We start from the raw sequence: 22,734 nt of genomic DNA on the forward strand, positions 1-22,734 counted from the left end.
ACACAGCCTAATGGTGGATTAGCAGAAGTAGGAGGGCCCAAGGCAGCTGAGCAAATGGTGGTTTGAGGGACAGAGGGTGAGGAGAGGGATGTCCTCAGGCCCTCCAGAGGTGTATGGAATAGATCAGGATTTTGGTACAGGGCCATAAAGACCTGATCATTTGGAATTTCAGTCCATCTTCCCTGACACAAAAAAGGTCTAAATGATAAATAGTATTGAAATTTAAGGACCCCTAAATGGGCCATTTTTCATTATTCTCTAGAGAATACTGAGGTCAGGCATTATCACAGAAGAAGATAAGGTGCTTCTTTCAATCCTGTTGTCCAAATAGACTCCAGTGTGTTAGAAGACCGCCCATAGGGGAATCCTTTGGGATTGAGGAAGTTGAATCCATAGTCAATTCCTACAAAATGAATGAGGAGAATACATTAACTAAGTGGGAGTCCATTACCAAAATCCCCTTCGGCTTCCGAATGGTGTCCTGTCAAGAATATTGCCAAAGTTTCCTGCGGTTCAGAGCTGGGAAGTGTCCCCCTTTCTTGATGGCTCTGACACCTTTGTACTACCCGAGAAGGGATGTCGACCTCCCTTTGCTTCCTCATTGCAGACTACTGCGGGTCCTGGAGAATGGACTGAAATGCAGCAGAGATTGGGGTTGCCTCTTTCCATTTTGGGGGAGCCAATATATTTGACAACCAATAATAGTACCCTTTGTAAGCCTTTATCATTAATGGATCAGGTAGAGGTCCCGCCCTTTTTTAAGAAGGGGCAGCTATTTTTTTTTAAACATTTTTAAATTGAAATTCAATTAACTGGAGTGTCTGGGTGGCTCAGTCGGTTAAGTGTCTACGTTTGGCTCAGGTCATGATCCCATGGTAATGGGATCAAGTCCTGCATCCGGCTCCTTGCTCAGCGGGGAGCCTGCTTCTACCTCTGCCTGCCACTCCCCCTGCTTGTGCTCTGTCTCTGTCAAATAAATAAAATATTTTAAAAAATAAATTCAATTAATTAACATATAATGTATTACTGGTTTCAGAGTTACAGGCCTGACATTCATCTGTCTTACAGAATACCCAGCGGCAGCTATTTTATATCATATTAAGCATCATATATCTAAGATAGAAGTACTTTCAATCTGAGAGCAGGACCAAGAACACCAAACAGCCCATGCATAAGGACAAAATGATAGATATGAGAAAAGGAAAGTATGGAACCCCTATCTAATCTGGGTAATCCCTCTTTCTCTCTTTTTCTCTTTCTTTTTTTTAATAAGTAGGCTCCATGCCCAATGTGGGGCTTGAACTCAGAACCTTGAGATCAAGAGCCACATGCTCTGCCAGCTGAGCAAGCCAGGTGCCCCCAGGCAACTTTGTTGTGAGCTTTATCCACAATCCAGTCCAAGGAAGCAGTCCTCTGTTGGATGAGTGCTCCAACCAGGTGATAGCTCCCACCAGTTTCTTTTGGGAAGCACAGTCAGAGTATCTTGGATTTTAGGCTCATCAAGGAATCATGCCTGGTTATTTAGGCAGAAACCTGACATGGGAGTCTTGAAATTGGCAGCTGTCCTAAAGACATATGTGGCCACCCCATCCCTGACAAGAATATATGCATTAAAAGAACAGGAAAAATAGGAAAGTCTGACTTCTGAGCCCAATGCCTTTAGGGTCGAGGTAATGGTGTCCCACCAGGCAGCCAGAGTCCAGAGTGTAACCATGGGCAATAGGTGTCCCACCAGGCAGCCAGAGCCACAGTGTAACCATGGGTAAGAGGTCCTGTCCTGCATTCGGTCAAGACACATTCCAAAGGGTCGTACTATTCAGGACATCTCTGAAAAAGGATAGGTAAGAAACAAACACTGGGGGTAAAGATAGATTTACTAAATTGCATTGATACTCACTCCTTTGGCTCTGTCCCAGCCACCAAAAATGTTGTGGGATCATTAAGCGATGGTCAAGAAAGAATTCTTCAGATGTTGTACGATGCAGCTTGGTAAGTTTATTTAAGTGGCACACAGATAGGACCCATGAGCAGAAAGAGCTGCACTTTTGCTGTATGAAGCTGTTGGTTATATGCTTAGTGCTCAAGGGGGAGGGGACGTGCAGGGAGTTATTAAATCATAAATGTCTTCTTCAAATTTCTACGTTCACAAGATTTCTCTGGTGATTATCACTCATTTCCACATTAACTATCAGTGAGAGTTACAGGCAGTCATGAGACCCTTTAAGAATGTAGCAACCATGGGGTGGGGGGCACATGGGTGGCTCAGTGGGTCAAGCCTCTGCCTTCAGCTCAGGTCATGATCTCAGGATCCTGGGAGGAGCCTGCTTCCCCCTCTCTCTCTGCCTGCCTCTTTGCCTATTTGTGATCTCTCTCTCTCTGTCAAGTAAATAAAACCTCAAAAAAAAAAAAAGAAAAAAAAATGTAGTAACCATCACATATTTGATCCTTATTGAAACTATTCAGGCTATAGGTAAGCCTTTCCGCCTAAAGGTGAACATTTTTCTTCCTCTATCCCTCAGCAAAGGACAGACAGGCAGACCAGTTAGCTGCAACTGGCTGGTCAAGCAAGAATTGCTGAGAATCTGAATTTAAAGGGCAGTGGAAATAGCGAAGACGGTTTTGCGGGGTTTACTTCAGATGGGGGCTGCTTAAAATAAGAATTCTCTCCTCCCACTCTGCTATTTTCTAACTTAGAGGTTGCGTTGCAATATTAAGTCCGATCCCGCTCCCCTCAGGTTTTGTTTCCCAGATTGCGAAGGGTCATGCACCGTTCCGGCTCAGTCCCCTGCTCTGCACCACCATCTCCTCCGGCTTCCAAACAGCTCTCTTCAAAGCCCCTTCTGTGCTTGGGTTTCTGGTCCGGGAATGGGGGAAGGAAGCAGAGGTAAACTACGCGGGCCAGAGGTCTCTGGATATAATAAGAATGTCGTCACCAGCGGTTAAACGCGACAGTTGGTGAGACCACAGCGCACCCAACGAATCCCGGACCTGCCGGCCTCCAGTAACGGCTCCTGGAGGGGCGGGCCCGAGGCGGGGCTTGGGGCGGAGCTGCACCTGAACCTGCGCGGAGGAGCGGGGCTGGGAGAGGAGTTTTAGCCCCTGCGGGAGTGCTACCTTCTACCGAGTGGGTTGGAGCTGGAGACAGGTTTGGTTTGGGAGAGCGAGGTTTGAGACCAAGCCCAAGTCGCCGCCAAAGACTGCGGGCTTTTTGCTTCTGCAACGTCAGAGTCGGGCAGGGCCAGGGGCGGAGTTTTAAGCCTGGTTCTCGGCTTCTTGTATCTGATTGAAGCCAGCGGGACCTGGGGCGGGACCTGGGGCGGGTCCGGGGCGGGTCCCACTTGGCTTTTGACAGCTCGCTCTCGCAGAGCCGCAGCCGAGTCCCTTGGGTTCGGAAACCTGTAGCCCCGCTCTCCGCGCGTCCCCGTCCCCCCGTGGCCCTGGCCCCGGCCATGAAGCGCTTCTTCTCCTGCTCCAGCTCACAGGTGGCGGTAGGTGCCAAAATGTCTGGGAGGATGGGGCTGGGGTCCAAGCCCTGTGGTGACAGAAGTCCTGAGTCCCGTCTTCATGCACTATCGCCTTTTCTCTTTCTGGGTCTTTCCAGCGCTTCCACTCCCGCAGTGCAGCCTGCCGGCCCTGCCTTCCTCAAGGCCCTGTCCGCTAGCCTCTGACTTGCCTTCCTAACCTCTGCCCTTCCCAAGTTCCTTTCCGTTGGCCTTTTCTTGTCCTCCTAGCATGTACACCCCCAACTTCTGAGATATTTCCTGCAGCCCCTGCCCCTTCCCAAAGGCCCTGTCTACTTCTGCCATCTCCCAGTACTGAACACCTCCGAGCATCTGTCCTATCCCCAGCCCCTGCTCAGCCCCAAGTTCCTCTCTATGTCCCAAGTCCTGCCCCACGGCCCCATTTTCAGCCCTGACCTATCCTCACAATCCTCTCCCATAGGGCTCTATTCTTGCTGTTTCCTCTCAGCCCAACAAACTCCCAGGCCCGTGCCTTCCCCAAGCCGTATTTCATAGTCTCCTCTGTCCCTGCCCCCATCTCACCCCATGCCCCTTCCACTCTCATTCTCTCATCAGCACCACTGGCTCTCTGACATCATTCCAGTCCTCCTTCCAATTGGTTGCTCCCACACCAGCAGTCTCCTCCTGTTCCCCCGTCAACCTCTGCCCCTCTCTTCCCAGCGGTTGTCCCACACCTCTTTTGCCCCGACTTCCATCTGCCTGCTCTCTGTGGGTTAATCTTGCAGTCCGCCATCCTGACAGGCCCTGGCAGAGGAGGCATAGCTGTCTGGCTGCTCCCCAGGGAACTGGGTAAGTTGCCCGCAGAGTCCACCCTGGCCAGCTCACTGCAGCGTCTGGTTATCAGACTGGTTCTTGGGCCAGTCAAGGCCTTCCACCTGCTTCTCCCCAGAATTTTCCTTCATTCTAAACCCTCATCCAGTTGCTTAGGGCTTGTACTCTTTGCTTCCCTGGACTGAGTTGGGGAAAGGTGACAGTAGGAGAAGAGGATAGAGTAGGTATGCTCAGAGTTCCCAATAGAAGTCACTCTACTCCCCCACGTTCGCCCAGAACCCAACGCAAGGCCGATTATAGAAGGTGGGGCACAGAGAGAGGGTGTAGCTGTTTCTTCCCTGCAGATCTCCTATAGAGAGACCTCCTATCTGGGGATGGCATTTTCTGTGGAGATTGGGATTATGGCTCTTTTAGAAGTGAGGTAGCCAACGACCTGTGGACCTGTGGGAATATTACGCAGACTAACCCGACTTACTGGTATCATTCATAAGCAAACATGAGAAATGCTCAGCTCACACTCTTCAAGGGCAGGCTGCAGAAGCTTGGAAGGGAGCGAGCTATGAGGCAAGAGTAGGAACTCTGTTGAGGCCTGTTCTTGTCCCACTTGCGACTGCTTCTTCACGTAGTCTCCACACGCATAGATCAACCAATCAAAATGCATTATCTGGATGACTAGTATAGGTACCAGAAACTGAGGCAACTCAGACTCTGTCTTTTTATTTATTTATTTATTTATTTATTTATTTATTTATTTGACAGACAGAGATCACAAGTAGGCAGAGAGGAAGGCAGAGAGAGGAGGGAGCAGGCTCTCCGCTGAGCAGAGAGCCCGATGCGGGGCTCGATCCCAGGACCCTGGGATCATGACCTGAGCTGAAGGCAGAGGCTTTAACCCACTGAGCCACCCAGGCGCCCCTCAGACTCTGTCTTAACTGATAATGATTTTCTCATTCACATGGATTCTTCCCTAGTGAATGAAAGTCCTCCACACTTCCCTTACCTTTCAGGTCTGTGGAGTCTGCCTGCCCTTAGGAATGGGGAGATTATTTCATTTTTCCTGATTCTCCAATCCTTGGTTTCCAGTCTTTCCAAAGTTCTGGAAGGAGCAATGGACTGAATGTTGGAATTTGGAAATGTCCTTCCCTCTGTTCTTCACCCCAGCTCTACAGACTTTTGGCCGTGAAGACTTTCCACCCATTCTAAACTCTCTTCAGTGTAACAAGCTCATAGGAAGTAAATCAGGTGGCTTTAGAACTATCCAACTGGAAAGAAAACTGGTTTCTCAGTCAGGATGGGATCGCAAAGAACTTAAAACCAGGCCAGTGTCAGCTGCAAATTGTTTCCTCCTGAAACTTCCTCACCCTTATGATAAATTCCTCCACTCCCTGGGTGGCTAACCACTCTGAACCCGTTTGTCAGAGAAATAGTGTGACAGGCTTCCTGGCCACTCCCAAAACCTGGTTTCCAAGTCATGCCAGTGGACTGTCCCTGCCTGTCTCCACTCCCACCCCTGGGTCCAGGGCCAAAACTCTGCATCCTTTGATTGAGATCAGGACTGACAGTTCAGGGATCATTTCCAAATTAATCTAAATTATCCAGGATATAGGAAGGTACACACACACACATACACACACACACACACACACACATACACACACACACACACACACACACACCCCTAGCTCTTATGATCTCATTTTATTTTAGTCAAATAGAGGATGCCTTTGAGGGTATCCTACATATTAGCTTACTCTGCCTATGTAGGAAGTGGACCAGAAAATAGCTTTAAACCGTTGGCGCTGAATCAGCTTGGAGGAATGGCAGTTGCATTAAAAAACAAAAAACAAAACAGAAAGCAAACAAAAAAACTAAACTGAGTCAGCTCCTGGTTCCTCTAGGACAGCCTTTCCATTTCCATTCACCTGTCCTACAGGTGTACCCACTCTTTCTCTCTGCTGTTGTTGTGTTCCATCTCAATAGGAAGCTTACCAGCACACAGCCAGAGATAAGGAGGGGTTGCAATTACTTCTACAAAAGCCCCCTAATCTTGGCTGCAGAAATACAAAACTTATCCTTGTTTTTGACTCTGCTGATTAAAGTGGTGATTGCTCCCCTGAGGCTGGGATGGTAATCCAGCGCGCCTCTTTTCCGGAGGTGCGCTGGGATGAGCGGTAGATGGATTTGGAATTCGGAAGCATCCCTCTGTCGTCCTTCACCCTAGCTCTGCAGAGGTTTGGCCATGATGAATTTTCCATCTCTTCTAAATTCTTAGTAGAACAAGATTATAGGAAATAAGTCAGGCATATTTAGAGCTGTCTAGCTGGAAAGAAAAGTATCTACTTTGCTAAGGAGCCCCTTTACTGTCTCTACAGCCTGGCCGTTATACGTTGATACATATAGGTATATGTATACATATACGCTGATACAGAGCAAGAGCTCTTCCTCTCGCTCCCCTGTAGGGAGAATTCTGACCCCTGAATTGCTGGCATATCCAAAATGTGCCCAGCAATGCTGGGAAGGATGGGGATTGGGATTAGCCTTTATTGTGCCCTGACTCTGTGCTCTGTTACATCACTAGGGAACTGAGGTTCAAAGAAGTTGTTACATGCCGAAATTCACAAGGATAGAAAGTGTTAGAATCAGGATTTTATTTTATTTTTTTTAAAGATTTTATTTTTTATTATTTATTTGACAGACAGAGATCACAAATAGGCAGTGAGGCAGGCAGAGAGCGAGAGAGAGGAGGAAGCAGGCTCCCCGCTGAGCAGAGAGCCGGGATCAAGACCTGAGCTGAAGGCAGAGGCTTTAATCCACTGAGCCACCCGAGTGCCCCTAGAATCAGGATTTTAAACAGACAACTTCAGCTTGAGGTCAGCTGATGGCAGTGTCCCGTGGGGGAGATATAATTATAGCTTCCAGTTTTTTTCTGAGGCTAACTGATCCCCCAAGGGACATTAGATGATATTTTACCTAGGTCCCAGAGTCTATTTGGTATAGGGAGAAGTCATTTGGCTTATTTTGTCCTTTGAGAATCAACCTGTTTGGAGACTCTTCTCTGTGCAGCGAATAGCGTCTGGGGGTGGGTGGCTTTGGCCTGGAGGCAGTCTTAGACTGGTTACATGGTAATAAGGAAACCTTCTTCCAGAGTTCTGTAGCAGTGTGTGTGGTCTGGTGGTGTGAACCGGGAGTGGGCGCCAGGTAGCCTGGGTTCTAGCCTCAATTTTGCCCCTGTTTTGTGGTGTGACCTGGGACAGTTATCCAACCTCAGTGTGCTTCAGTTTCTTCTGCTCTCAAATAGATCCAATTATATCAGCCCTAACTCCTTTCCGGGGATGCTGAGAGGCTAATCGAAATAGCCCTGGAAAGGACTGTGAAGAATTACAAGAATTACCTTAGAATCCACCTAGCCTGAGATCATTTTATGGCTTGGGCATTTCAAAACTTCCCTGTTTTTGCCACATAATTTGCCCTGGCTGGGCAAACAGTATTTGAAAATTGGTTATTTTGTTTCTGCAGACCCTATTTTTCCCCACCTCCTCCCAAGGCCTCTTTCTTGTTGAGATTACACCTCATAAAATCTAAGGTGCCACCGGCAATCCTTCACCACTTCCTGTTTGGTTATAAGAATACCATACCCTTGTATGGCCTTTTCCAGTTTACGAAGAGATTTTATATACCTTATATGAGGTTGGCTTACTTAATGCTCACAACCTGATGAGGTAGTTATTATTTCCCACATGTCAAAGATGAGGACACAGAGGTGTTCAATCGCTTACCCTGGGTCACATAGCTGAGAAAGTAGCTGACCCAGGCCTTCACCTCAGGCCTACTGACAAAATATTCATCCAGGAGACTTTTCACCATCCTACAGACGTTGGCATCCCTTCTTCCTTTCCCTTCCTCTCTCTGGATCCAACCAGGCCTTTCTGGGCTTTCAGCCCTGGGTGTTTTTACACAGCTGTCTCTCATGCCCTGTGATACCTCAATTATTGTAATTACCCCCACCACCTGCAAAAAGTCAAGCTGGAATGATAGAACAATGCAAGCCCAGGTGTGGCTGTTGCTGGGGTCAGCTGCTCCCTGCCAGGGAAAAGAGGAGGGAGGGCAGGGGAGAAAGGAGCAGGGGAGCTGCCTCTCGCTGCCTCCACAGGCCTAGCCAGAGACCTACCTCTGCCTTTAGGTGGTTGTGCTTTGGAAGGGGAAGGGCAACCAGCTGAAGGGCATAAAGGGCATAGAAATGAAACTGGAAAAAAGAAACTCTGCTCCCCCTCCCAGTTTTGGGGCCCAACGCCCAAGGGCAGAGATGTAATGGCTGGGTATTTGGGCTCCCAGCTGTAATGTGAAGCTGGGTGCCTTGACTTCTAATAAATCTGAGGACAAGAGGCAGAACAGCCTGGGGAGGCGAGAGGTAATGTGAGCCCCATCAGGAGTGGTCAGCGTGGCTCAGTTTGCTCCAGCAAGACCCAGAGAGGAAAGGGGAAAGGAGTCATGACTGGGATCACTCTGAGCATGCGCACCTAACCCCAACAGTCACGTGATGACTAAAAAAAAAGGACATCTAAATACTACACTTTCAGTACTAGAACATGATTTTTAATCCAGGTGTCCAAGCACTTTTTGACCCAGGGCTGACAAAGGTCAGCAGTAGTCTCTCAGCGGCATATGGATGTCCCTTTTCCTTTGCTGGGCACCCTAACCAACTCCTCCCTTCCTTTTCCCACCCCACTCCTGCCCCCTGTGTTCACACAACCCATGGCCCCTGACCAGGTGGAGAGATGGAACCGCCGTGATCAGAAGCTGCTGGAGGCAGTGCAGCGGGGGGATGTGGGGCGCGTGGCTGCCCTGGCCTCGAGGAAGTCAGCCCGGCCCACCAAGCTGAACTCGAATGGCCAGTCCCCGTAAGTGAGCCCTCCCAAGCCCCCCACCCCCGCCCCCCTTGTTATGTGGTTCCCATTAAAAGCCTTAAACCCGGAAGGAGGTAAGACTCGGGAAGCCCTACATCCCCAGAGCCGTTTTTGTCTTGACCAGCAAGCGTGTCTATCAGCGTTTGTTTGCTACACACCAAGGGCTGCACACAGTGAGGGAAGAGACATTGTCTCTGAGTCCCACCCGTCTCACAGTCCGGATTGACAGAACTGCCCCCCCCCCAGAAAAAAAGGGAAAAAAAAGCAGAAAAGGACATAAAGCCTATGAAACAAACAGAAAACAGGTACACTCATTAAAGATGGCATCTATATTGCCCAAGTAGGAGGGTGTGTAGCTTGGGAAATTAGGAACAAAGTGGTAGTGGCCATGAGCGTCACATGGCTGGATGGAGTGATTAGGATGAGAGGGATATTATCCCTCGTCCCTTCCAGTGTCCAGCCCTCTTTTGTGTTCCCTGGACACCCCTGCAATAGTCTAGCTTGCTCGAGACCTATGGCTCTCATATCTGTCTTTGCTTCCAGCCTCCTCTGGCTTTGTGACAGTAGGCCACAGAGCCTTTTCCTCAGAAAGTCAGGCTATAGGGGAACTTCCCTGTCTAGTTTTGGGACTGGCTTTGGGGTGAAGGAGTATAGCAGATAGTGCTTACGAATATTCTTGTAGCTTTCATCCCCCAGTCCCCTCATCCTTCTGCCCCTTGGTCTTGATTCTGGCAGGTTCCATCTGGCAGCCTCCAAAGGCCTGACAGAATGTCTAACTATACTGCTCGCGAATGGGGCTGACATCAACAGCAAGAATGAGGATGGTGAGTTAGACTGCGCATTGGGCCCCATGGCGGGCCTCTCCCTTTAGAGCAACAGTGGGAGGGGGGGACAACTCCTGAAGGTTCCGAGTGTAGCCCCCCACTTCTCTCCTCATTAGTTCTGGCCAGCATCCTCCCAGGGCTCCCCTCCCTGCAAGCTGGCTTTACCTCAACCCCCACTCCCACCTCCACCACAGGTACCAGGCACTCGGGGAACAGGAATTTCTGGCCCTGTGGGGCTGAGAGCTTCTCTCTCTAATCTCCCCCTGATTATCTGTGCGTCTTTTGCCTTCCCTCCCTGTGAGTCATCAGCATGCGTGGGGCCACCCATCTTCCATCTCCCCTATTTCTCTTTCCAGGAAGCACGGCCCTGCACCTGGCCACCATCTCCTGTCAGCCACAGTGTGTCAAAGTTCTGCTGCAGGTAGGAGCAACCTCTCAGTACTGCTTTAGTGAAGGGAACAAGTGGGCCCAGCATCTTCTATCTTGCTCTCGTAGTCACACACGCTATTGGGTCAAATGGACCGCTCTCCTCCCCAGTAAGACAGGTGGTAATCCTGCACTCATCAGTTCACAAGCATTTAGGTAACACCTACTATGTGCGGATACCATGCTTAAGGCGGCCCTTGAGGGCAGGTCAGAAAGCAGAGTTCCCTGGGGGACTGCTGGCCAGTCCTCTGTAAACCATCAGCAGAGCCCTGCACGGACAGAGCGCTGAGTGGCTGGGCAGGTGGAAGGAGGACGGAGGTGTTCAAATTCATCCACACTTCCACTGTCTGCTTTTAAGGGACTTGCAGTCTAGGAGCGCTAAGGGAAATATATATGTGAAATGACACACAGAAAATCCAGAAACCGGTCTCCAAAAGTGCAAAAGGCACAGTTCAGCAGGCCACTGGGCAAATGGCTGTTCTGCTTTTGTTCTTCCCGGACCTTTCCAGGTTCCCCAAAGCTTATCCTGAAGTACCCCACATAGATTCAGATATCATTTTCCCTAACACGCTTATTGGTCTATCTTCTGATTTTTCTTAGGCCCTAGGTTTAAGAACTGGGGCTGAAATTCAAGGCTGCCTATAATCTGCAAGGAGTGGACTGGCTCCCCTAGTAGTTGGCCAGAGCCATGGTCCTCCTTCCCCTCCCCGTAGTGCTATGGAAGTTGGGGAGCCAACGGAGGGGGGTATGGGATAAGGATGGTACCACCATGCCCATGCTGTTTCCCTTTGTGGCTGTTTGCAGCATGGCGCCAACGAAGATGCTGTGGATGCAGAAAATCGTAGTCCGTTGCACTGGGCAGGTGTGTGCCGGGTACAGGGGGTGGGGGTTGGGAGGAAGCAGGGCTGCAGGGACCATGGGGCAGAAGGCGGGGGGTGGGGGATGACATTTGGAGAGCAGGACAGATTGAATGGTTGGAGGGAATGCTGGGTCATAGTCTGACTAAATGTCCTTCCTGCTTCTCCTTAACCCAATCATCCTTCAATCCTCCCAGCCTCCTCTGGCTGTGCCTCCAGTGTGCTCCTGCTGTGTGACCATGAAGCCTTCCTGGATGTCCTGGATAATGTGAGTGTCTGCTGGGCAGGGCCCTGTACAGGGAGGCTGCTGCTCTCTGAGCTTGACTGGCTAAGCTCTGGGACGGGGAGGGTGGGGCAAGGGGAGTATGCCTCCTCTTCCTTCTCTCCCTGCTCCTCCTCCTTTCCCTCCCAGGAGAGGGTTTTTTTTGTTTGTTTGTTTTGTTTTGTTTTGTTTTTTGAGGAGGGCTTTTCTTTTGGAGAGGTGTCGGGAGAGGGCATTTGGTAGAATTGTCAAGCCCTTGGCTCCTCATGACCTCCCTTCCCACAATCTGTGCAGGACGGACGGACACCCCTGATGATTGCATCACTAGGGGGTCATGCAGCTATCTGCTCACAGCTACTGCAGAGAGGTGCCCGAGTTAATGTCACAGACAAGGATGACAAGTGAGCCTTCACCATCTCCCCAGCCCAAACCCAGGCACTGACCACTCTAGAAAGGAGCCACTGGGCAAACATGTGTGTGCGCATGCGCATGTGTGTGTGCATGTGTTTTGCGGAAGAAAGATTGGTCTCTGTTTTCCTGGGAACCTCCTTCCTTCTGAGCAGTTGTTTGGAAGAGTTACATGCTGCTTTGCACTTTTCCTCTCGGGGAGCTGAGAAAGTTTTAGACTTTCCTATTCAGCTGCTACCACCACCATCTTCCCAGCATAGATGACCCTGGAAGTCGAATCAATACTTCTGGATCCATTAGTTCAACTTACTGGTTTCAAACCACCATCTAAACAATGGGATCCTTTTTCCAATAAAGAATTTATGTGGAACCTCAATAAAGAAAAGATGACAATAGGGCCCTTCTATTTGGCTCCTGGCTTTCTGATGCTGCAGCTCCAAGGCAGGGTGGTCTGGTCTCATGCCTTGTTGTTGGCTGGTGTGGGTCTGTGGTGGTCCTCGCCACACAGAGTGAGATCTGACTACGTGAGTGGAATTTCTAGAAGCAGGATTCCTGGATTTCTGGGGAAAGCCTTTGCCCAGCTTTGTCCCCACTCACAGATCAGCTCTGATCCTGGCCTGTGAGAAAGGCAGCGCCGAGGTGGCCGAACTGCTCCTGAGCCATGGGGCAGACGCAGGGGCGATGGATGGCACAGGGCACGACGCTCTGCATTACGCTCTTCGCACTCAAGACAAAGTGTTGTGTCGGCTGCTGCGGCAGGCTCTGAACCGGCGGGGGAAGCGGGGAGGTAAAGCTGAGTCCCTTTTGTAACTTTACAATTCTCCTTGAGAGCCTTAGCATCCAGGAAGCTGCTTAGAATGCCATTTATTCCCATGGAAATAATCCCTCTGACAAAGAATTTTCACTTGAGTTAAGAGTTTAACTTACTGATTGCTGCTACTGTGAAATGACCCCAAATTCCCAAAGCATGGTCGCAAAGTCCTTAATGCAGCCTTGTGTCCCTTGGAAGGCAACTCTGGCTCGACTACCTCTATGTTTATGAGTTGTGATTGTTCATCTCTTTGTGTGGTTTGCCGGTCACCCTCCATCTCCCTTGCTAGACTGGAAAGCCCTCAGATGACAGGCCACTGCTGTTTTGCTCCACACCGAGATCCTGGTGCCCATCAGTGCCTGGCACCATGCCCACTAAATAAGTGAGCAAACAAAATGAACAAGCTGGCCCGTCTCCAGGATAAGGGAACCAAGGATGCTGGATGGCTGGGGACCCATTCAACAGGGGTGGCTCCTGGCACCATGAAGACATGTGTGGGAAGGGTCCTCACACTGAGGGAATGTTCTTTTCAGAAAAAGTCTGAAGATAAAGCGTAGGCTAGAAGAGGACCTGTCTCCTCTCTCATTTTCTCTGTGATTTCTTGCATAGGTCAGGGGCTTGTTCAACATCCAGATCTTGCATCCCAGGTAAGACCCTACATGCCCTTTGCTTCCGACCCACCCTAGGCTGTCCCACTGGGGTTTCCCCTAGGTAGTGATTCTTGGGGGCATCGAGAGACTCTAAGAGAAGAAAACCCCTCCTGGGTCTTGGCTAGCTGCCTGCCTTTAGTTCACTATTCCTTTTTCTATGTAGGCCTCCCCATCTGAGCCTCAGGTGGGTTCTCCACTTAAGAGCCCGTGGAGAGCAGAGCCCGAGGAGGAGCAGGAGGAAGAGGAAGAGGAGGAAGACCCATGTCCAGATGAGTGGAGGTGGAAGTATGAAGAGGAGCAGAGGAAGGTTTCTCAGTTGGAGCAGGAGCTGGTGCGAAAGACTGAAGAGGCTCAGGCTCAGGCTGCAGCCTACCTGGGCCTGGAGAACCAGATTCGAGAGCAGGTGCAGGAGCTGGGGCTCCTCCTAGCTCAAGAGCCTGGAGCTCCCGGAAGGCAGGGCTCTAGTCTTCGGCCTGGAGGAGATGGCATGGAACAGGGCTGTGCCTTGGGCCTGCTGGCCGAGCGCATTCAAGAGCTAAGGAAACAGCAGCAGGCAGCAGCCGCAGTGGCAACCAAGCCAGCATTAGCTTCTAAGAAGGCTGAGGATTCAGCCTCGGGGGGCATTCAGCATGAAGCACAAGGAAGGCTCCAGCCAGAAGAACAAGAGCCACCCCAGAGCCCAAGGTGTGAGACTGCTGGGAAAGCCACAGGACAGCAGCTGAGTGCCAATGGTGGACAGGCCCTTGGCCGGGATGGTACTGTCAAGCCATGTGCTGGTCAGAAAGAGAGGCCCCAGGCCCCTGGGGCTGACCCAATAGGCACAGCAACTGAACCCATGGGCCCAGCAGCCATGAATCAGCTCCTGCTACAGCTGAGGGAGGAGGTGGCTGCCGTGTGGCGAGAAAAGGATGCTGCCCGGGGGGCTTTGTCAAGACCGGTCCTGGAGGGGGCTCTGGGGACACCCCAGGCAGAGGCTGCAGCCGCTGCCTGGGAGAAGATGGAGGCCAGGCTAGAGCAGGTGCTGGTGAGGCTGGATCGGGCAAAGGCAGGATTACAGGGCAAACCTCAGGCCCCTGCCCAGGAGCCCAGAGAGGGAGCCCCAAAGGCAGGCCTGGTGACCATCACCAAAGAGAATGAAGGGAAGGAGAAGAAGGCTCCTGGGGCCCGGGGAGAGCCTTTGGGGGCCCCTGGAGGGGAACGGCTACCCGGAGGCGGTCCAGCTAAGGGCCAGCTGGAGAAGGAGGTAGCAGCACTGAGACGGAGCAATACCAATTTGCTGGAGGAGCTGGGGGAGCTGGGGCAGGAGAGGCAGCGGTTGCAGGGGGAGCTGCAGTCCCTGAGCCAGCGGCTCCAGCGGGATTTCGTTCCCAAGCCAGAGGCACAGGTCCAGCTGCAGCAGTTGCGGCGGAGTGTGGGGCTGCTGACAGACGAACTGGCCATGGAGAAGGAGGCCACCGAGAAGCTGCGGAAGCGCCTGGCCTCCCAGAGCAGTGGCCTCCAAGGGCTGTGGGACTACCTGCCACCAGACCTGGTGGGCAAGGGAAGTGCTGGGCGCGCTGAGGCAGAGCCTCTGGAGGAGCTGCAGGCCTGCATCAGCACCCTGGTGGAGCAGCATCGCGAGGCCCAGAAGGGGCTGGCTCTCCTGGAGGAGGAAAACCAGCAGCTGCGGGGGACCCCGGCCCCACGCGGGGGGCCGGGCACCTTGTCAGAGGCCCCCGCACCGCCCCAGGTGGCGGCTCTGGAGCAAGACCTGGGGAAGCTGGAGGAAGAGCTGCGGGCCGTCCAGGCCACGATGAGCGGGAAGAGCCAGGAGATTGGGAAGCTGAAGCAGCTGCTCTACCAGGCCACCGAGGAAGTGGCCGAGCTGCGGGCCCGGGAGGCCGCCAGCCTGCGGCAGCACGAGAAGACGCGCGGTTCGCTGGTGGCCCAGGCTCAGGCTTGGGGCCAGGAGCTGAAGGCCCTGCTGGAAAAGTATAACACAGCGTGCCGGGAGATGGCTCGGCTGCGGCAAGCGGTGGCGGAGGAGCGGCGGCGGAGCGGGGACCTGGCGACACGCGCGGCCGAGCAGGAGCGCCAGGCTGGCGAGCTGCGCGTGCGCTCCCAGCAGTTTGAGCAAACAGCCGAGCAGTTCAAAGACAAGGTGGACCATCTCATTGGGGCTTGCCGGGACAAGGAGGCCAAGGTGAGCAGGCCGGGCAGCCGGCAGGGAAAGTAAGTGGCCGTGTGTTTAGGGGGTTGTTAGCCTGCCTCTGTCTTTGTGTTGTCAGCTTAATACCTGTGACGGAGCACCTGTGGTTTGCAAGGACGGTTGTGTTCCCCGGCGTAGCGTCTTGCGTCTCATTTCTCGTTTCTCCAGAATTTGGGGTTGATACTGGCGGTGAGGCTAAGGTATAAACAGAAGAGAGAAGGGGGCTTAAGTGTTACAGTTGGGGATTCAGGGTTCAGAAGCAGTGTGGTTGGAGCCAGCTAGCTACTGCCCTGGAGGGATTATGGTTATGAGCACTTTCACTTAAAGAGTAGATTAGCCCAGGTTGCTGGGGTTTTGCTAGGGTTCTGGGGAGGTAACTGGGGGGCTGATGGGGGTTAGACAAGTAGACTAGCCTCTAGGTCCTCTTCTCCTCCCCTCCCCCGACCCAGTTCAGTCAGAGTGAGTTCTACAGATTTCCACTGGCAAAGAGAACACCAAAGCAAATAAAAACGTTTGAAAACCACTGTGTTAGAAACCGGAGTTTCCCAAGGATTGCTCCAGAACTCTGTAAATAAAGGCTGTACGTTTCTAGGAGGCATGTTTTATGAATCCAGAAAATCCATTTACGAATGAATTTAGTAATTTCATTAATTAATTAATTTATTTATCTATCTATAAGATTTTATTTATTTGACGCAGAGAGAGAGAGCCAGAAAGGGAACACAAGCAGGGGGAGTAAGAGAGGGAGAAGCAGGGTCCTGGGGCTCTCTGCTCAGCGGGGAGCCTGCTTCCCCCTGTCTCTCTGCCTGCCTCTCCACCTACTTGTGATCTCTATCAAAATAAATAAATAAAGTTAAAAAAAAGATATAGGAAGTATATGTTTTGTATAATACAGAGGGCACACAAAGAGAAGGAATGTTATACAGAATAGCAAACAGTGTGCAGTGGGGCTAATTAAAGAAAGGAGGAATTTTGTGTTGGTGTTGAAGGAAAAGATGATGTAGATAAATGGGCAAAAGAAAATAATGTAGTCTGACATTGGATTTGAAATTCAGTTTCAAAACTTACTGCTTGATCTTGGGTGAGTTCTCTAAAGCCTCCAAGTCTTATCTAAGCCTCAGTTTTCTCATCTCTACTATGGGGATAATGATAGGATTGTCAGGAAGATTACATTAATAAGACATTTTATTTAAAATACTAGAAATGCTTTTTGGTAAATGGTAAGCACTCAATAAATAAAAGTGAGCTATTTTTATAATTCCTACTGCCACCATTCCTATTAGTGCTGGTTATCAGTAACCAAGTTTGTGCCTCACTCTCACAAACCACAAAAACAAAACTCATCTCTTATTTCTTGGTGGTGAACAGCCATGAGTAGGGCAGGATCTAGTGCAGACTTCAGAGCATGGGCCATGAATTCAAAGAGATCTTGGTTCAAATCATTATTTCATTACTTACTAGCTGTATGATTTTGACAAGTTACTTAAGTCAAATGTGACTTAAGTCAAAATGTGAATACTAATACTTCCCTCAGTGAAGTGTTGTTCTCCTCAGAACAGAAGAAGAAATGTCTTGAGTATTAATTGAGACAATGTGTGTAAAAGTACCTGGCATATATTACATACCCACTAAAAGGAAACTGACCTTGACCGTGGGTGGCATTGGGGTGGGAAATGACTTGGGCCACTTCGGTTGCCTTTCTTTCCTTGTGGCATCAGATCAAGGAATTGTTGAAGAAGCTGGAGCAGCTTTCAGAGGAGGTCTTAGCGGTTCGGGGAGAAAATGCTCGGCTTGCCCTACAGCTTCAGGTATGTTCTGGCCCTCAGGGAAATAGACGCTGCTAGAGAAGAGGGTGGCCAGTGGAAGTGATGTATGTGTGGGAAAGAGTCTAGGAATTGTAGAGGCCTGGTCAGGCAGTGGTCTAGGCTGGGCCAGTGATGGGCCAAGGGAGCCTACTTGGCATAGCTGACCACTTCTTTCTTCTTCTTTAATTTTTAAATTTTTGTTTAATTTAATTTCATTAACATATAGTGTATTATTTGTTTCAGGAGTAGAATTTAGTGATTCATCAGTTGCATACAACACCCAGTGCTTATTCCATCAAGTGCCCTCCTTAATGCCCATCACCCCATTACCCCATCCTCCCACCCACCTTCCCTCCAGCAACCCATTTGTTTGTTCTCTACAGTTAAGGGTCTCTTATGTTTTGCCTGCCTCTCTGTTTTTATCTTATTTTATTTGTCCTTCCCTTCCCCTATGTTCATCTGTTTTCTTAAATTCCACATCTGAGTGAAATCATATGGTATTTGTCTTTTTCTGACTGACTTATTTTGATTAGTATAATACCCTCTAGTTCCACCCCATAGTTGCAAATGGCAAGATTTCATTCTTTTTGATGGCTGAGTAATATTCCACTATATAATCTCTATATCTATATAGATATAGATATCGATATAGATATATACCACATCTTTATCCATTCATCTGTCAATGGACATTTGGGCTCTTTCCATAGTTTGGCTTTTGTGGACATTGCTGCCATAAACATTGAGTGCATGTGCCTCTTTGAATCACTGTGTTTGCATCCTTTGCATAAATACCTAGCAGTGCAATTGCTGAATCCTAGGGTGGTTCTATTTTAACTTTTTCGGGAACCTCCATACTGTTTTCCAGGGTGGCTGCACCAGTTTGCGTTCCCACCAACAACTGACCACTTCATTCTATTTTTCCTCATCCTTGGCGGGGGGGTGGTAGTATGTGTGTCAGGGTGGGTGTGCTAGGGTGGGCACAAGATCTCTCACTGATGCTCAATCCCAGGATTCCCAGAAGAATCACGACGAGATCATCTCCACCTATAGGAACCATCTGCTGAATGCTGCGCAGGTGAGCATGAGAGTAGGTAGAGACAGCACACTGGGTGGGGGGTGTTGCATTTGGGATCCCTCCTTTTACCTGCATATACCTGTCATTTCTTGGAAATTTGGACTTTATTTTGTAAAATATTTTATTTATTTGACAGAGATCACAAGTAGGCAGAGAGGCATGCGGGGGGGGGGGAGGGAAGGAGGCTCCCTGCTGAGCAGAGAGCCAGATGAGGGGCTCAATCCCAGGACCCTGGGATCATGACCTGAGCCGAAGGCAGAGGCTTTAACCCACTGAGCCACCCAGGTGCCCCTGGACTTTATTTTTTTTTTTTTAACATATTTCATTTATTTATTTGACAGAGAGAGACAGTGAGGAAGGGAACACAAGCAGGGGGAGTGGGAGAGGGAGAAGCAGGCTCCCCACAGAGCAGGGAGCCCTACTCGGGCCTCAATCCCAGTGACTTAGCCACCTGGGCACCCCGGAAAGTTGGACTTTAAATGTTCCAGTGCCAGGTCTCTGGATCTCCTTAGGTAGATCAAGAGAGGTTGTGCATGAATGTGAGTAGGGAGAGGTGTTTGTCCCTCCTTGTCAATTCCCTGGTCTACTGGAAGGCCTTTTCCTGTCCCTTATTCTAGCCTGAGCCAAATTATCCCTCACTAAGGAAGAAGAGATTTTGCTCCTTTATTAGGAAGAATGATAGCTACAAAGAATTGAACACTTGTCTATCGGGTGCTCTGCTTCATGTTCACTGTCTTTTTTTTTTAAACTCTCACAGCAGTCCCAGCAAATAGACATCATTATCTTCCTTGTAAAGACTAGGAGACAGACATGGAGAAGTCACACACTGTAAACCAGGGCACAGAGGAAAGAGCATTCCACAAAACCACAGAACGTTCCCTTGCCTGTCTCTCCTCATTTCCTGTTCTTCATCTACTTTTCCTTCCTTCCCGCCACTTACAGGGCTATATGGAACAAGATGTGTACAATATTTTGCTGCGTATCCTCAGCATCCAGGAGGAGTGAGACAGCCATGCCCTGAGGGATGTGCGATTTCTCTGTGGTGAGTTGTGGGTCTGGGTGATAAGGGAAGGAGCCCGGAGAAAGGACTTGGGCAAAGAGGCTTAGGGATGGGACTTGGAGTCTCCTTTTGCCCCACATAGTGGTGGCTGACACTGGGGAGTCCTGAGGGGTATGGAGCATTTGAAGTGAGATTAATTGAGAAAACACAATCTGGGGACTCCCTGGGTAGAGGCAGAATCAGGGAATAGGTAGACTGAAGGGGTCTGATGTGGGACAATGAGGACTGAAAAGCCTGGCTGAGTGGCTCTCCTAAGGCCCAGGCTAGAGACAGCCATGGTAGCAGAGTGGCAAGGAGTGGTTTGCTAGGGCGGGACTCTAGAATCCCAGACTCTCTCCTTCACTGGCATACCATTCATTCAGAGGATAGTCACCTCTGACTCTTGTTGCTGCCCCTGTGCACATGGCCATCTTCTCCCGTCCAGGTGGATGACATCCCGTTTTGCATCTTGCCATGGGTGGGAGGAGGCTGGGGAGGTAGAAATGTGTGCATTTCACCCTTGAATTTCTTCTTTCAGGGAGTCAGAACGTCCTTGGTGGCCAGAGGCTCCACCAGGTTGGGGAGGAGGAGGGGGCAGTTGGTGGGGATGGGTGGGTGGGGTTTCATCTGACATTATGGACCCCAGACCTGAAAACCTGAAGCCTGGAGTCAACATGGATGAGACCAGAGGAGGGGCACATGGAGGCCAGCTCTATGGAAAATAAAGCAGGAGGCATGTAGTGTTTGGTGTCATGGTTTTCTCTGCTTAAAGGGGAGTGAGGGGAGGAATCTTTCTCATTCTCATTCCTTTTGTTTTTTTTTTTTTAAATCACAAATGGCTCCAAAAGTATACAGCTTTCAAACTTGGATTATGATCCACAGTAAGAAATACGCTTTGTATTGTAGTGTGTTTATCTGAAATAGTATTTACCCTTATTATTTTCACTCTATGATAGTCTCTGCTGTTACACTCCAGCGAAAAAATATTGCTCACAATACACCCACTAATGGGCCAAGACCCACGAATGAAAAATAGCTCTCTGTGAAAATGGAGATGGACACTCTTTCTCTTTCTCAAATCTGTCTCTAATCTTTTTTCTCCATCTTGCGATTCCTGCGTCCACTATCTTTTTTAAGAAGGAGAAATCAAGGGGCGCCTGGGTGGCTCAGTGGGTTAAAGCCTCTGCCTTCGGCTCAGGTCATGATCCCAGGGTCCTGGGATCGAGCCCCGAATCGGGCTCTCTGCTCGGCAGGCAGCCTGCTTCCTCCCCTGCCTCTCTGCCTACTTGTGATCTCTCTCTCTGTCAATTAAATAAATAAAATCTTTAAAAAAAAAAAGAAGGAGAAATCGAGAGACCTGGATTTCCTTCAAGCTGTATAATCTAAAATATTTGATCCTGTGTCATACCCTGCATCTAGATCTGAGGCACAAGGGCTCACGTGGTCTGTGTTCTTTGCCCAGGTACAAAGTGAGGTGAAAAGTCAGATTCCTGGGAAAGGGAGGAAGGGATACTCAGAGCTGGCTTCTTCCCTCCAGTTCTGTTAGACTGAAAAAAATGTATCTCTCTTGACCACTTCCCATGGGTCTCCTCCCCTTCCTGTCCCTCCACCCGCCAGACTGCTAGGTGAGAGAGAGGCAGCGATTTCCTCCCCAATCTGGAACTGCAGTTTGGAGCCCTCCCTGGTCCTTCTCCCAGCCTGCCCCCTGCTGGGTTTTGCTGGGTAGGAGGACTCAGTTTGGCTATAGAGAGCCACACTGGGTTGGAAGGAGAGTGGGGAGGGGCTGCCGCGGAAGACGGGGGCCACCCCAGGGCTGTAGGGGGTTTTGGCCCAGAAGAGAGCAGCTTTGTAGATTGCGTCCTAGAGAAGATGAGGATCAGCTTTGGGATTTGTATGGACGGGCACAGGACTGCTTTAAAGCAGGAAGAATGGAGACAGGAGAGGTTGATGGGGAAAGAGAGGGTACAGCTGCCAGAGGAAGGGCATCAAAAGATCCAAGTTCCCCATGAAGGGGAACAGATCCTCTCTTTTCCTTCTTGCTCTTTGAGTTACCAAAGAATATAAAAGGACTATTACAATCATTATTTATGGAGTGCGGGGTAGGAAGAATGAAAAAACTGCTGAGACGGGGGGGGGGGGGTCCACACAGGGGGAGAGTGTTTGGCTAAGTTCAAATGTGAGTTAGGAGGCAGCTTTGGTAGTGGAAACTGATCCCAGGATGGCTGAGCTATGGGAATGGTCAGTGTTGTGAATACTAACACAGGATGGAACGTTCCCAGCCCCTGGTCTTTCCAAATAGTCTCCCTCTGTATAACCCCATAAACTCTTACCCCAACAACACCAAGCCCTGAAATTTTCCTTGATTTCATAAGCAAATCTTTATTTCCTAAAGTAACTCTAGTTCTACTGTTCTCCCCATTCCTCCTAGGCTGTCTGTCTAATGGGACTTAGGTAGGTACTTCCTACTCCTTTTTCTCTTCCTTGTTCCTCAGGCTTCAGATGTAGGAGTATATGGGTGTGTGTAGGTGAAGCGCGGTCGCCACGATGGGGTTGGACTGTATCTTTGAATGCCTCCAATCAGAACATGGTCCTGATTTGTAGTTTCCCTCCTTTGTCAGATAACAATTCATTAAACTGACATTGAACAAGTCTACTATGGGCCAGGCACTGGGGATAGAGAGTGAGCATCACAGAAAAAATTCTCGTCCTTGCCGAGCTGGGATACAGCATCAAATTCAGGCACCCTGTTTTCTACTTTTTAGTTATCCTGTAGGGATGCTGGAACTTATAACCTCAAATTAACTTAATTAATCCCTTCTTTAGCCCTCCTTTATGAAACCACTAAGATTCAAGGTGAGGTTGACTTTTTTTTCTTTTACATTTTTACAGCTTTAATGAGTTATGATAATTGACATTCAATAAACTGCAAGTACTTTGATAAGTTTTGACACGTGTATACCCATAAAACCATCACACAATCAAGGTAATGAACATGTCTATCACTCCCAGAGAATACCTCCCTTTTTAAAAAATCCTCTCTATCCTCCTCCTCTCCAATCACTGAAGATTCTAGAAGATAAAAACTAATCTATAGTAACTTTGGACCTAGAGGGCTGAACAGAACAAAAGCTCGGGGCCTGATGAAGACAATTGGGATTTAGAATCGAATACTTGAGCTTGAATTTAGCTT

General features: G+C 49.7%; 1 protein-coding gene across 1 annotated transcript; it reads left to right on the forward strand.

The window, feature by feature from the left end:
- The first annotated feature begins 3,346 nt into the window (after positions 1 to 3,346).
- ANKRD35 (ankyrin repeat domain 35) lies at positions 3,347 to 20,871 on the forward strand. The gene is made up of 14 exons (XM_080801365.1): positions 3,347 to 3,488; positions 9,060 to 9,190; positions 9,932 to 10,020; positions 10,377 to 10,441; positions 11,251 to 11,308; positions 11,501 to 11,571; positions 11,860 to 11,966; positions 12,573 to 12,760; positions 13,394 to 13,431; positions 13,598 to 15,616; positions 17,341 to 17,430; positions 18,440 to 18,505; positions 19,448 to 19,547; positions 20,083 to 20,871. The coding sequence occupies exons 1-13, from the start codon at positions 3,450 to 3,452 to the stop codon at positions 19,508 to 19,510; spliced, it is 3,024 nt and encodes a 1,007-aa protein (XP_080657491.1). The 5' UTR covers positions 3,347 to 3,449; the 3' UTR covers positions 19,511 to 19,547; positions 20,083 to 20,871.
- Positions 20,872 to 22,734: the final 1,863 nt, after the last annotated feature.

This window comes from Martes martes, assembly GCF_963455335.1.
Source record: "Martes martes genome assembly, chromosome: 4".
NCBI lineage: Eukaryota > Metazoa > Chordata > Mammalia > Carnivora > Mustelidae > Martes > Martes martes.

Bases quoted from the DNA above. Each gene is read 5' to 3' on its own strand.
- ANKRD35 (XM_080801365.1), top strand. From the start codon at position 3,450: ATGAAGCGCTTCTTCTCCTGCTCCAGCTCACAGGTGGCG. The intron at 11,967-12,572 runs GTGAGCCTTCAC...CCCCACTCACAG, and splicing joins GTCACAGACAAGGATGACAA to ATCAGCTCTGATCCTGGCCT. The intron at 12,761-13,393 runs GTAAAGCTGAGT...TTTCTTGCATAG, and splicing joins CCGGCGGGGGAAGCGGGGAG to GTCAGGGGCTTGTTCAACAT.